The sequence below is a fragment of the Pholis gunnellus genome (assembly GCF_910591455.1).
Source record: "Pholis gunnellus genome assembly, chromosome: 4".
Lineage (NCBI taxonomy): Eukaryota > Metazoa > Chordata > Actinopteri > Perciformes > Pholidae > Pholis > Pholis gunnellus.
The window spans coordinates 17,640,101-17,653,872 of NC_136530.1; the positions used below are offsets into that span (position 1 = coordinate 17,640,101).

At 42.4% G+C, this 13,772-nt stretch overlaps 1 protein-coding gene across 1 annotated transcript in view; it reads right to left on the reverse strand.

Annotated features, from left to right (window-relative positions):
• Nucleotides 1–214: 214 nt before the first annotated feature.
• lrrc7 (leucine rich repeat containing 7) overlaps nt 215–13,772 on the reverse strand; it is a gene marked incomplete at both ends in the record, with an annotated part of 59,820 nt that continues 46,262 nt past the window's right edge. The window contains 9 exons of the mRNA XM_079157230.1: nt 215–325; nt 1,978–2,052; nt 6,231–6,323; nt 7,287–7,627; nt 7,853–8,063; nt 8,291–8,410; nt 9,559–9,726; nt 11,733–11,945; nt 13,422–13,667. Coding sequence (XP_079013356.1) covers nt 215–325; nt 1,978–2,052; nt 6,231–6,323; nt 7,287–7,627; nt 7,853–8,063; nt 8,291–8,410; nt 9,559–9,726; nt 11,733–11,945; nt 13,422–13,667 — 1,578 coding nt within the window. The remainder of the gene's footprint in view (nt 326–1,977; nt 2,053–6,230; nt 6,324–7,286; nt 7,628–7,852; nt 8,064–8,290; nt 8,411–9,558; nt 9,727–11,732; nt 11,946–13,421; nt 13,668–13,772) is intronic.

The window sequence follows — 13,772 nt, forward strand, 5'->3', positions numbered from 1 at the left end:
TTCCTATGGTACATTTGGCACTAGTATTTGCCTTTGGTCCAGCAATAGGCAAATAAATGTCTGCGTGTTCCCCTAAAAAGGTAAAAAAGGCGGCTCATATTTCAGTTCCACAAGCCTCCAGCGGAGGGCAGGTGGGGTGGCATGGGATGGCGATGAGCAGAGTAGAGAAGCGTTGTTGTGTTTTTTTTTTGTTTGTTTGTTATAAAACTATTTTTTAGCAAGTGCTGCTGTCTCTCAGAACCAACATGTCCACCGTCCGCTGGAAACTCTTCAGCAGAGAGACGGCTGTCTCGTGCTCCATGTGTAAAAAACTATGTCCGTTAGCCTGCAAGGCAAACACGCAGCACAGTCAACAGCATGTGTGTGTGTGTGCATGTATGTATAGAGGTATGTGTGCTGCAGTATTTCCATACATATGTCTATGTGTGTGTGTGTGTGTGTGTGTGTGTGTGTGTGTGTGTGTGTGTGTGTGTGTGTGTGTGTGGAAGGATGGAGGGTCACTGCCATCATTATCTCAGTAACACATCACTGTTGGGGAAAAGAGAGAGAAGAGGAGGAGCTACACAGTCATGCTGTAGAGAGAGAAGGGGTAAAGACAAAAAAGGGCTTTTAGATGAGTTCATCCAGCTAGACTGTACATCTGTGGAGAGAAGATGAAGGGGGAGGAGAGGGGGGGGGGGGGAGTAAAACATGAAAGGAAGAGGGGGAAGTCAATCTGTCATGGTAAAGAGCTGGCATCTCATTTTGACCTCACAGTACAATCCTCACGCTTCCTTTTGGACTCTGCTCTAGCACTGTACTTTGAAATAATTGCTACAGTAAATATAAATAAAGTCAATGATTATGAATAATTTCTGTGTCATGTTTATTGATTCAATTTGACTGATCTACATGGGAGGTGAAAATTGATCGCTTTTTGTTGCCCCTGGGAAAGTATCCCTGCAAGGTGAAACAATGCAGGGATACTGCAATGAAACGCAATTTCAGCCAATAAAATGAATGTTTACCTGTAGTGCACCCCCGTTTCTTTCATTCTATTTCAGAGAAACAAATCTACTCATCTCAAAAATAGCATACTGTAATTCTTACTGCACAATGCAATGCAGAAATCTTATCCAAAGTTACTGTACTAGAATGAGAGTTACTTGACCTGGAAATATCTAAGTGGCAACTAATACTTCATAAAAATCCATGTGTGAATGCCCCGTTTGCTGATGCGTCTGTCTATGTCAACGACTGGTAGTTTAACTTTTGTACTTTTTTTCCTTTCATGCTTGTCATACTTAAATGTTCTTCGTAATGTGTTTCATGATGACCCCAATGACAGGTGCAGGCAGAAACTCTTTAGTCCGACAATAAACTACAAACCAACTCTGCTGCAATATCTAAGTGGTCGCCATGATCAACACTGTAGTCCCACAGTTGTTACAACTGATTACGAAGCTGAAAGTTAGTTCAGCCTGGATTTCCTACAAAATGGCCTTCAAAATAATTTCCTCAGTCTCATAGTAATAGTCATAATAATATCATAAACGACATATTGTTTTAGGCTACTTAAATCCTCCTGTGATCTTTGGCTTTCGGGCTTTCTCTGGCTAATGATGGAAGAGAAAGAGGGTTTGGGGGGGGGGTCATGCCTGATTTCAGGATCAACAGGTACACACAGAGGCAGAACATACAGGTGGGAAAATGCTAAAGTCTGACACAATCTAGATCGTGAGATAACACCCGCGGGTGAGTTCGTGATCACTGGCTCAATCACTGTGGCAAATCAGTGTTGGTGCGTCTCTGTTGAATTCAGCTTGTGTGAGAAAATGTCCAGCTAACTGTGAGCAGGTAAAGAGTACACAGCTTCCTACTGAATGCTCTGCCTCTGTGTTTATAAAACAGGGGAAGGCTTAGGGGGGGGGGGGGGGGGAGAGCGGGCAGGAACACGGCTGTTTCTGGCCCAGCTGATGACGTGTGCGAGGATGTTACCTGCAGTATCTTGTCTCCAGGCTGCAGGGCGGAGGCGGCGGGCCCGTCATGCTGTACCCTAGTAACAAAGATACCCTATAAGTCAAAATGATACACCGTTAGGACGACACAGGGACACGATGGTTTAGAATCTTTGCCTTTCTCATTCTCATTTCAATATCCACCCCCCAAAAAGAAAATGATCACATTACTGCCGAAGATATACAGGCAGTTCACCGATGCAGTCTCTTTGTTCTAAATTTAGAGAGGCATGCAATTCATGATGAAATATAGTTGAAGTTTGGAGTACTGGGGTTTACTTACTTTCGGCATCTATAGTTTACAGATGCTGAGTGAAACATTCCTCCCAAAAAGACATAGATTACACATGTCAAAATGGTTTGCCGGCTATTTATACAGATAAGGACTTTGCATAGATTTCAGGTTAGAGGAGAGAGAAATAGATATATGTATATATATATATATATACGGTAACAATATACTGTATGAAGAATAGGGCAAGAAGAATAGGTGTGGGATGAGTACTGACTAGGGGTAAGAAGTAGGTAGCGGGATGGGCAGAAGATATTTCATCCCCCATATTTTCCTTCAATAACCCAAGGCAGAGATTTTAAAAACACCAACATCTTTTCACGGAGAGCTGAAAGATGTTTTTGGACACAGAAAGTGTGGGACAATGCAGTTGTATCGACTCAACGCGGTTCAACAGGCTGCACACGTGTTGAACAGTGACAAATAAAGTGAACAATACAATACAGTAGTGAAAGTGCAGTGGCACCTTCATACCACGGTCTATGGGTGAATGCAAGAACAAACACATATATTGCATGTTAGAGAGGTGTATATGTTAGAAAGCATTTGTTTAGTTACCAGTTATGGTAGCACTGGCATGTATACAGTGAGCCTCATATATGTATACAATCAAATCATTTTGGTTATGTGGCTGTGACATGGTTTCATTTGTATGCAAAGTGGTGCATAATATACGCAATGTTCGCTAACTTGGTGACATACTTCAAACATGGATTGTTATTTGGATCAGGTCAGTTCATTTCACTACTTTACTTCTGAGGTCCTGAGAAAGTGGAATATGGAGCTCACTGTACATTACTAATACGTTTGTTAGCAGCTGAAAATTGTGTGGTGTTAGTCACAATAATTAAACAGTTAAACACACTAAAAAGCCGTTGCACACAAAGCTGCAGGGACCTGCAAAAACCTTCCATCAAGAAAAATGTATTTATATTTCAGGACAGTATTGAGGTTTTTGCAGCTCAATGACAACATACTATCTTTCTTCAAAAGATGATATTTAATAAGTATGTTATCGACAGCAAGCTCAGTGTGCAAAGACAGCATATTTAGCCACATCAGGAACAGAAAATTGGATTTTCAAACGTTAATGACCGAGATCTGACAAAAAATCCATGTTCTGCTCCTTGAAACCCTGTCTTCTGATCTTAAACCGAGCCTGAGAAGATAATACATCAAAGCCCAGGATCCCACTCCTGTCAATACGGGAACTGAGTTACCGTCTCCGCTCGCTGAATCCTAATTAGCCAGAAGGGAAACTGACCCAGTGGCTTAGAGAGCCACAGCTTGTCTTTTAAGTCAAACGTAGAAGATCTTTGTCATTTCTTCTATTTTAGAAACCTGGTAATGACCTGTGGCAGGTTTTAAGGACTTGAAAACGTTAATAAATAAAATAAATCAGTGAGAGATCTAAACTTTGAAACAACTTGTCAGATACAACGTGATAAGGGAACTGTTTTGAGAATTGTGTTTTGTAAATTATCAATTTTTTGGGAAAGAAAATGCAAAGAAAAGAAAACAAGGAGAGAAATCTTTTGTTTGAAATTGAATGTGAATAATAGGTTTTACAAAAAATGTTGGATCAATCTTGATATGATGATTATTGTTAAATAATTTGTTGTTTACATTAAAACTAAATGTAAATGTTATATACACACTTGTATATATAAAAAAAGAATATTGTTATACACATTTACAAAGTATACAAAACTAAACTAGTCTGTCAAGTTTATAAACCAAGTTTGTAAATCTGCACTTTTTCATGGTGAAATATTGATGATGTGTTCATCTATTATAAAAGATAGAAGACAGAGAAGTTACAGGCAAAACTATGACTAAGATGTTTGCCATAAAAGGTTAAAATACAGAAAACAAAAAGGAGAAACATCTTTTGATGAATTTGATTGAAAATAACAGGATTTACAATTCAAACTGATGATACTGTTCCAATTGTATTTTTGTAATTTACAAATATAAAGACCACTCATTTATCTGAACTACAAGTGTGTTCTTCTATAAATGAATGGGTGCAAACAACAAGCTAACCACAAGGGGGCGCCACAGTCCTGTTGCACAGCCGTGGCTGGAGTCGGCTCCAGGGATCAAAACCACAGATGTATAATGTATCAGTCATGCTGTTTTGATTCACAGTCCTTTAAACTATTTAAACTCTGGCTCAATTTAGCCTCAAGTCTGCCCTTAATTTACATTCAAAGAAAATGTAAACCAAATAATGTCAAGTGTTTGACTAAGATAGTCACAAATATATATGCAGACAAACCAAAACAGTTCTCAGAAGTAGGTCAGAAAAGATGATAAAAACCAAAATCAGAGGATTCTGCATTTGTTTGAGCTAAAGCTGCAGACAAATCGGCTCTGGGTTGACAACCATTGAAAAAAACATGAAAGCAACGTTCCACTGCTTCTGCAAGAATCCTCACGAGTGTGGATGGACGTAAGAATAAGGTGATTAAGTAGCTTCAACAGAGGGCAAATATCTTCCACAGTTCCTATCACAGCACATTTCACAGTAGAACATTAACGTTTGACCCATACATACTCCCATTTGTTGACTGACATCACTGCAGATACCCGGGTGATCAGCAGGTGACTGACATTCACTGTCACGTTATGGTGGTAAAGGTAAACATTTTACTCTAATGTGAAATATTGCGTAAGTATTCTTCAATATCCATGAATCGGTATTCAAATGGGTGGATAATTGATGTCTTAATCTAGACCTACAGTGTACCTTGCTCCTGTATAAATATACTTTATGTATAGTATAATTACTTGACAAAATATGTCGGAGAATCACTTGAGAGCATTAATAATGGCCAGAGTGCAGCTGGTGAAGCTTTATGGATACAAGTAGACATGGGAATGATTAAATAACTGTACGTGTCAGCATCTGAGTCACTACTTGTCTCCTCAAAACTTAAGTTAAATGATGAAGTGACAGTTTTCTATATCATCAACCCCCGCCCCCGACTTCAATTAGTTCACCATTTGTCACATGGGCCGCACGGAGGCCGACTGTTTTAAAGCGCTCTTATTGTAGGCTTTCTATTTATAGACCAGCTGTCGCGTCAGTTCCTCAACATCTGACTAGCAGTAAAATCTGCCAAGCTTTCCGTTCTGAGATCAAAGTGTTGAACATCTAAAATCACCCACGGTGTCCCAGAACTAAAGCAGCCTTCCCGAAAATAGCTGTCAGAGCTCCGTGAGCAGCCTCTCGCTCCTTTAGACTGACTATAGCAGCATGTTTCTAGGACAGACTGCCATGTGCAGCAGGCCTGGGGGATCTGCAACCCCGACAGGCTCTCAGCACAGGCACACACTGACAGAACCAGTCAAACCCTGAAGTCAAAATGATAAAAGAGTTTGGCATTTCTTATAATAAGACATCATGTGTACATGTGGGCACAAATCTATTTCTAGATACTGAAATATTCAAGTTTGTTGCCACAACTTCATTTTCCAAGGTATCTAATAGTGATGAGCACACTGTAAACATGAACCAAACACACTAGTAATATGTGCATGCACAGTGTGCATCAGGTATCAAAAGTGGTATTTGTACTATCATTCCTAATTATATAGTTTACCAAACTCAGGTATCATTTTGCTGAAGTTTTCTATCCTGTTTGGTGATGGTAACAAGACTTTCTAGTATTTCAAGAGGTTTAGTTGTAACATAGTTGATCAACAATTTAGATTTCTTTTCCTCTTCAAATTCATGAACTTTAAACTGATGTTTTTCAGAAGTCTGTAGTTTAGGATCACAGACTCAAAGAGACTCAAAGTTTAACCAAGTCAACTGCTGCCTCACAGACAGACGGACAGACCAAACACTGCGGTAACGGGCAGCAGTTTCCATGGCAACTCTGAGGTAAAGCCGGGGAGGCTGCGATTGGCTGGCAGGCCGGGTCGGGTCGTACCATGTCAGAGGGTTTGAAGGGGTTCCCCTGGCCGCTGATGCCACCAGAGATACTGAAACCAAGACCAGGGTTCTTCTCTATTCTCACACACAACTACAAAGAGATAGGAAGGGGAGAAAAAGAAAGACAGAAAAGAAAGAAAGACAAGTGACAGTGAAATACAAAGATCATACCAACTTCTACACAAGCATAGAGTGTGTCGACAAGATGTACAACGACGGAAGGGTGCTTTCGTGCAGTGTGTGACACGCTTTGGCAGCTATATTGGAGGTCCTCAGTTTCTCTGGCAGCCACAATTGAGCCACAAATATCCTTGTCAGAGTTTTTCTATTTGGCATAATGAAAGCCATCTCATTCTAGGACGTGAAAAACCAAACCCTGCAGGAAGATCAGCAGATCTGGGTGGTGTGAATGACTTCATGTTCCTACCTAAACTGGTACAGTGATCTCCATCTGTGAAATATCAGATTTAGAACTACGCCTCCGTGGCTTATTCTAGACCCGCTTATTCTCACAAACTGTTGCAGTCAGGTGGCAAAAAAAGTACACTAACATGTCCCAGTTATGTTAATATTTAGTGTCCTTTCGCTGACAGCTTGTTGGCCTCATGTGGACCCTTAAAATTCCACTTGATGTCCAGATCTGTTAACAGTAACCACAAACTTCTCTGCAAACTTGGCTTGCTGGTTTGTTTTCCTACAAAGCCATTTACATCTAGCATTCATTTCTCACCAATGTTACTTTTTGTGTGCATGAGGCTGAAATAGTTTTACTGTTTTTATCTGTACTGTTTTATTAATGTCAAACGGTAACTACACCCACACAATTAATATCCTTTGTGTCCTTGTTATTCTGTATTTAGCATCATTTGAGCACAGCCCATTTTCCAAAGAGACCTCCAAGATAGTGTGGGACGTGGTTAGTGAGGACAGACGGACAGACGGACAGACGGACAGACGGACAGACGGACAGACGGACAGACGGACAGTCGGACAGACAGACAGACAGACAGACAGACAGACAGACAGACAGACAGACAGACAGACAGACAGATACCTGTTCCTGGAAACCATCTGTGCTCTTCTGGCCTTTAGTCTGCAGCAGGCAGCGAGCGCTCTGAGGCCGTGGGTTGGTGTGAGTCATGACAACCTGGTTGCTATGGACCATGCCCTGGTTGCTATGGACCATACCCTGGTTGCTATGGACCATGCCCTGGTTGCTATGGACCATGCCCTGGTTGCTATGGACCATGCCCTGGTTGCCGTGGTACTGAGGGTTGGTGGCGGGCTGATGGGATGTGTGGGAGGAATGGGGGTTGTACTGGGGCTGGTTCCCAGACGGGGACAGGGCCATGGGCATGCCGGAGCCGGGGTAACCCTGTCCAGGAGCGGGATGGCCTGGACGGGGAAAAAAAAAGAAACGGGTAACACTCAAATAATACTATCTGTAACTGATTAATGTGCGGGCTGTTGGTTTGAGACACATGGCTGACAAACTTCATTGGACGACTGCTTGGAACCCAAACAATTCAATTTGTTCACACTATAACTCAAAGTGGTATCTTTCGTTCAACCCCGAAAGTACATATTTTCGGGCAACTAATTGAATTCATTACCATTTACCTTGAGACATGTTGCCTTGGTACTGCCCAGGCCCCCCAGAGGGAACCACTGACAAGGGCATGCCCGGTTGGTATTGGCCCCCTTTGTTCATCATCCCGTCGTAGCCCTGCTGCACGACTACACGGTGAGGCGTAGTGGAGGAGGAGGAGGAAGAGGAAGTGACGATCATGGTGTTGTGTGACTGGTGCGAAGGGTTGTGCGAGTGGCCACTCTGTGGACAGCGGAGGGACAAGTTAGAGACATTGAAAATGCTCCAGCACACAGACACGCTCACATCCACACCAGAGGAATGGTTATTGGAGAGACGCTTATTCATGTGTATTTAAAAGACATTATCCGAAGTTCCTTTCTTCCTTCCAAGCCACAAGATCCCTACCATGTATAGGCTGGATAAAACACAGAGAACTAAGACTGAAAGGTTCACTGAACAGCTCTTACCTTTTTCATGAGGTTGTCAGGTGGGACGTCCCTCCTGCCAAGTGAGTAGGGAGCCCACTGGTTGCTCCCTGACAGCCCCTCCTGGTCATTATCCAGCATGGCCGCCTGCTGAGAGGGGGTCTGAGAGAGACACAGTGACCGTTACTGAAAACGAACATTTACCTTTAACTCACGTATCAACCTTTGCCTGCCTGAGTTTCAGACATGTTTATATGGATGTTGTGTTGTTTTTATGGACGAATACCGTAGAGCTGTAACAGCTAAGTAAATAGAAGGTGAAGTAACATATTGTGCAATGTTACCACCAGTCAACATGGTGTGATGACGGATGCAGCTGATACATACTGTATCAGAATAAAACGTTGTTTTTGTATTGAAACCTTCCTACACCGAGAGCTTCTCACTTAAAGCTCCTGAGAACTTGGCTTTATTTCTCTGCAACAAAATAAATCTGAATGATTAAATAAGACAATAATTTAAAGGTAAAAAAATGTCCTCACATTGTTTCATCAGGACTGTGTGAGCATGGTTTGATCAGATGTGATTGACCCACCAACTGTCATCAGATGCTGATTGAAATGTTGCTGAATCCTGATTGGCTCAGACAAATATGTGACATCACTTTTGGGCCCCCGCCTACTTTAAACCAGTAAGAGCAGCAAAGACAAAAAAGAAATATTGAAATCTCTTCTGTGAAATAACTACAACTGTTCGTCACTAATCATGTGTTCAGATAGCAGCCTATTACCCGCAGTAAGAACGATGTTTGAGAAAACAAGTTCTCAGGGTCAGGTGTTCCCAGTTCAAACGTATTTTTTTGTATCAGGTGGCATAGTAGAAATGGTTGAATGTGGTGTTCACATGTAATGCCCAACAGCTCCACGTGTCAGACAACAAGTACATCGACAGAATACAGTCGTTTTTTAGGATTGCGCAGACCAATGTTGGCAGGGCTGCTTCAATCCTTGTCATTTTGGGAACCTTGAAATATGGTAAAGTGTCTTACAGCTGAGTCCAAACTCATGAAATATGATTCTTGGGATTTGAACGCCAAAATACCCAGTTCATCAATACTCACAGCTTGCGGTGGTAGTCGAGGTATTTATAATAATCTAAATTATAACAGCAATAATGCCACACATTTAAACAATAGTTCATGGTTGCTGTAGCTGGGTGAAGAGGCAGTAGCAGCTAGTAATTAGAGAAAATAGCTAGTGTGCAGTGATAACAGCAGTACCAGGGGTTACCAGTACCAGAGGGATACTCACAGCTTTAGCAGATGGAGGAGGAGGTAGTGGCAGCCAGCGGCCAGCAGGGGGCTCATGCTTAGTGTTATTGTAAAGATTAAAGTTCAAAGTGCTGCTGCGCCCCTGGCCGTGACCCCCGCCCTGACAGAGCATGCCCAGCGTGAGCGTGTTGTGCTTTAGGACACCACTCTGATTGGAGGAGACAACATCACATGACATGGGTGAATGCAGGGGGAGGGGGGGCGGAGCCCACACAGCGGGGTGCAGTGTGGCGATAACACACTGTGAGCTCCACACACACAAATAAACAACCAACAGTAACAATGATAAAACAACAACAACAACAACAACAGTGCAGAGTTGCTAAAAGCACAGAGAAATGTTAGCTTGTGATCGGTCAATACAGACAGAGAACATTGTGTCATACAGGCAACAACTGGTGGATCAATTCACTGTAGCATTAGTGTGTACGTTTCCAAATTAGCTATGTAGTTGCATGTGTGGATAATTAAAGAAAAAATGACCTCCATCCCTAATTGAAGACTGTTAACGATAATGTTTTTCAATGCTTCATTCCAGCACCATCACACAGCTCTGTCCAAATGTCAAAGACAACTTTTTTCATTAACTTTCTGAAAGTTAGATGAGAAGACTGATAGCACTATCATGTTTATACAGCAGTGGTGGGCCGTCAGGGCCAGTAAAGCCTTCTCTGCTGGCCTGAACAGAATCACAAAGTTATAGCTATTTTATAATTTAATAATTTTTCACAAATACACTACATGTATTATAATTTTTTTTCCCACAATCTTATTTTCTCATTGCACAGCTCCTGTCTTCTTCTGTTGCTCTGCTTCCAGCACAGCTTGTTTTAAGGAGATCTTTTATCCAATCAGATTCAGCCCCTATTTCTCTATGCAAGGAGAGAGGCCCGAGGTCCGCTAGAGAGCCTTTGCAGTTTAAGTAAATGGGGACGATATTGTTCATTGTCATAGTCTTCAACCAATCAGATCTTTCGTTTGACATGTTTTTTTTCTTTGACATGCCGATGCTACCCAGGTAGCCTGCTAAGTACGTCTGCATTAACGTGCGCAGTGATTGGTCAGTGGGCCAGCGTGTGACTAATGTGAGTTCAAATTGAAAGATATGGAATAAATTATAACATTTTTAGTGTGTTGCTTGGTGTAGTTTATTTATTTTTATGAACGGTGTTCCTGGCTGACAGCGTCGCACATTTTATGGCTGGGAATGTGTTTCATTTTAACTGAGCGTCTCGGTGTTTGGAGCAAAGCTACGCTAACCTGAGGACGCCATAGCACGGCAGGACACTACGGTGCCTTTGAAAACTTTTGGAGAAACCCGAGTGGATCTACAGATCAACGAACACGTTCACAAGGCCGGCGTCGCGGTCGATTCGTCCATGAATCGAGGAGGACTTCTTACTGGAACTGAAACGATGTACTGGGATTAATAAACTCTTTGTCAACAAAGAAAGGAGGATGGACTTTGACTTTAAGTGAACAGCATTCGGTAAGTGACAAACTGCGTTTGTTTGTTTACATCTGCAGTAACGTTACTGATGTTCATTTGTCTATCGTGTCATTTTTATGAATAGAATTTGAATGGCTCGTGCTCTTGTGTGGTGGAATGCGTGGATCCGCTGCAGGTCTGCTGGATTGATGTGTCATGTTTTGCTGTCATATAAATATATGTGACTGGTTCTTATGACTTGCACTGTTGTCATTTTGATTTGACTATGCATTGTCCGTTAATGACGCAGCGTCCCGTCATACACGGATTCAACCTGGCTCCGTCCAAAGATAAATTAATATTCCAATGAGCACTTCTAAAGTTTTTAAAACATTAAGGTGCATAAGATGTTTTCAAAAAACATTTTAAAATCAATTGACGATAATTATCTTGGTGACTCTTCAGTTGTTTAAAAAAGAAGCGTCACAGGGTTCTTGTCACAAAGCAGATTTAGTTTTTTTGTATTTTTTATCATATCATTAGTGCGTGTGCAGTAGGTCAGGCTGACAGAGCGACAGTGTGAATGGGACACACATGCAGCCGGACACAAACCTGGTCAACCTTACAACACAGACTTACACAGATACAGACAGGGAGCGCTTCCGAATGCTGTGTGTGTTTGTGTGCATCTCCCTCTTCAGTGTCTCTGCGTTGCATTGACGTACCCTGTCCAATCGTTTGGCCTCTATGTGCCTAAGTAGCTGTTGCCTCCAATCGGCAGGCATCCTGGAGGTGATGTCGTCAGGCTTCTGTGGTACGCCAGGTCTTACTTTGATGGTGTCATCAGAGGGTTTCTCAGGGCAGGTTGCCAGAGTGTAGTCAGGGGGCATTTTCTCCAGCAGGGCAGCCATGGTGGGACGAGCTGACACTGGACGCGCCTAAGTACGAAAGATTCAAATTCTATTAAGACGATAAGAAAAAGTTGGACGCTCAGTTGAGTGAGACGCTGGCTAGTTTAATATTGCGTGGTTGTCGCGAGGGTTGAATGGAACGTGCGAATGCCAGGCAGATGAGCACAAAGACTGAAGTAATGCAAACACTGTTTACACAACAGGTGATGTACAATCCGACATTCACCTTCAGCCTGGTGCTTTGGTGAAATACAGCACGAAGAAGACTGCAGTCATAAGTGTTCAATGTGAGTTTCCTAGTTTCCTTCCTGTGCCCTGTTCCTTTCATGCTGAAAGCTGCCAGATGAGGTGCTTTGCCCATCTGATCAGCATGCAGCTGGTCACCTCTCCGTGACTATTTTTGGAAAGTCTGACTTGGGGCAAACCCAGAACATGCTGAAGGGATTATTTATGCACTTAGGGGAATGCCGTGGGATCTAGGGGATATGGCTGAGGCAAAGGACACCTGCACTACTCTGCTTAGTCTGCTGCTGCAATGACCCGGACCCAGGTAATTGGAGGAAAGTGGATGGATAAAAATGTTTCCACTAAGTCAAATACATTCTCTGCAATACCAAGTCCTCATACCTCTATGACAAATACTGTTTGTAAGACTAGGCTGTTTGTCAGTACCTTACAAGTACAAGTGTTTTTGGTAATTTCATTCATTTTTAGCCAACTAATCTACAAGGGAAAGGTGAGGGAAGGATGGTGGTCATGGTTATCAGAAACCAAAGTTTACTGAAAGCCCCCGGTCTCTAGTGTGGAAGTAAAATGTTTTGTACCTCAATCCTGTGATCCAGAAACACAGTATTGCTTTTTTCGCCTTTGTTGGTGTCTGGTGACTTTTGCGACAGTATTACTGTACATTTACTAATCAGCAGATTAATCAATTCCGACAATAATTATTAATTGCAGCTAGGCCTGGATTTCCACCATTTTAAGAGCAAGGTCACTTGTATTTTGGTGTGGTCCTTTTTTTGATGGCATTACGGCCAAATGCCAGGCCACGATTTTAAAACCAGAGAAATAATTCACTTAACTCTAAGGGTTAAGGATTATTTAATTTTGAATACATAGTATAATCAGTGTAATAAAGCTGTGTATTTCACAAAATAATTCATCAGTGTTTGCAAATACAAATATTTTTAAGTTGTTTAGTGTTCTAATTTCTTAATTTGTTTTACTGTAGCCTACAGCCAAAGTTAATACCGTTAAAAGATCAGTTATGATCCATAGCCCGGTTTTCTAGCGGTTCATACCAGGCTCAACATCAAACCCACCACTGGTTATGTGCCCAGGTTTTCACTTGATGTGTAACAATTCAGAATCTCAACAAAAGACACTGGTGCCTAAAAACCGCATCAACAGGAAAGAGGCAGATGAGAGAACAACTAAATCAGCTGGGGCAGTGTGTGCAGGGTTATCAAGGCCCCTGTAGCCAGACAGTGACAGGCAGTTTACCTGAGATGCTCCATAAGTCTCAGTACTGTAGCTCCTGGCAGACAGGGGACGGCGCTGAGTCAGGCTCTTGGTCGGATAACCAATCATGGGCTTCTTCTGTTCCTGGTAGGTGGGATAGTCGTCATCGTAGCGACCGTTTCTCTTGTTGTGCATCATCTGGCTCTGGCTGTCGGCCATGTTGGTGAGAGCAGAGTGCTCCATGGGGGTGGAGTAGGCCAGAGCCCGACCATAAAGAGGGGGGTCCGCCTGAAGACAGGAGAGTTTACAACAATCAAGAGACCTCCACATTAAACCTAAAAGGACGATGTGGTGGATTGATATTTAACAGAAAGCTTTAACGTTTGCATGATA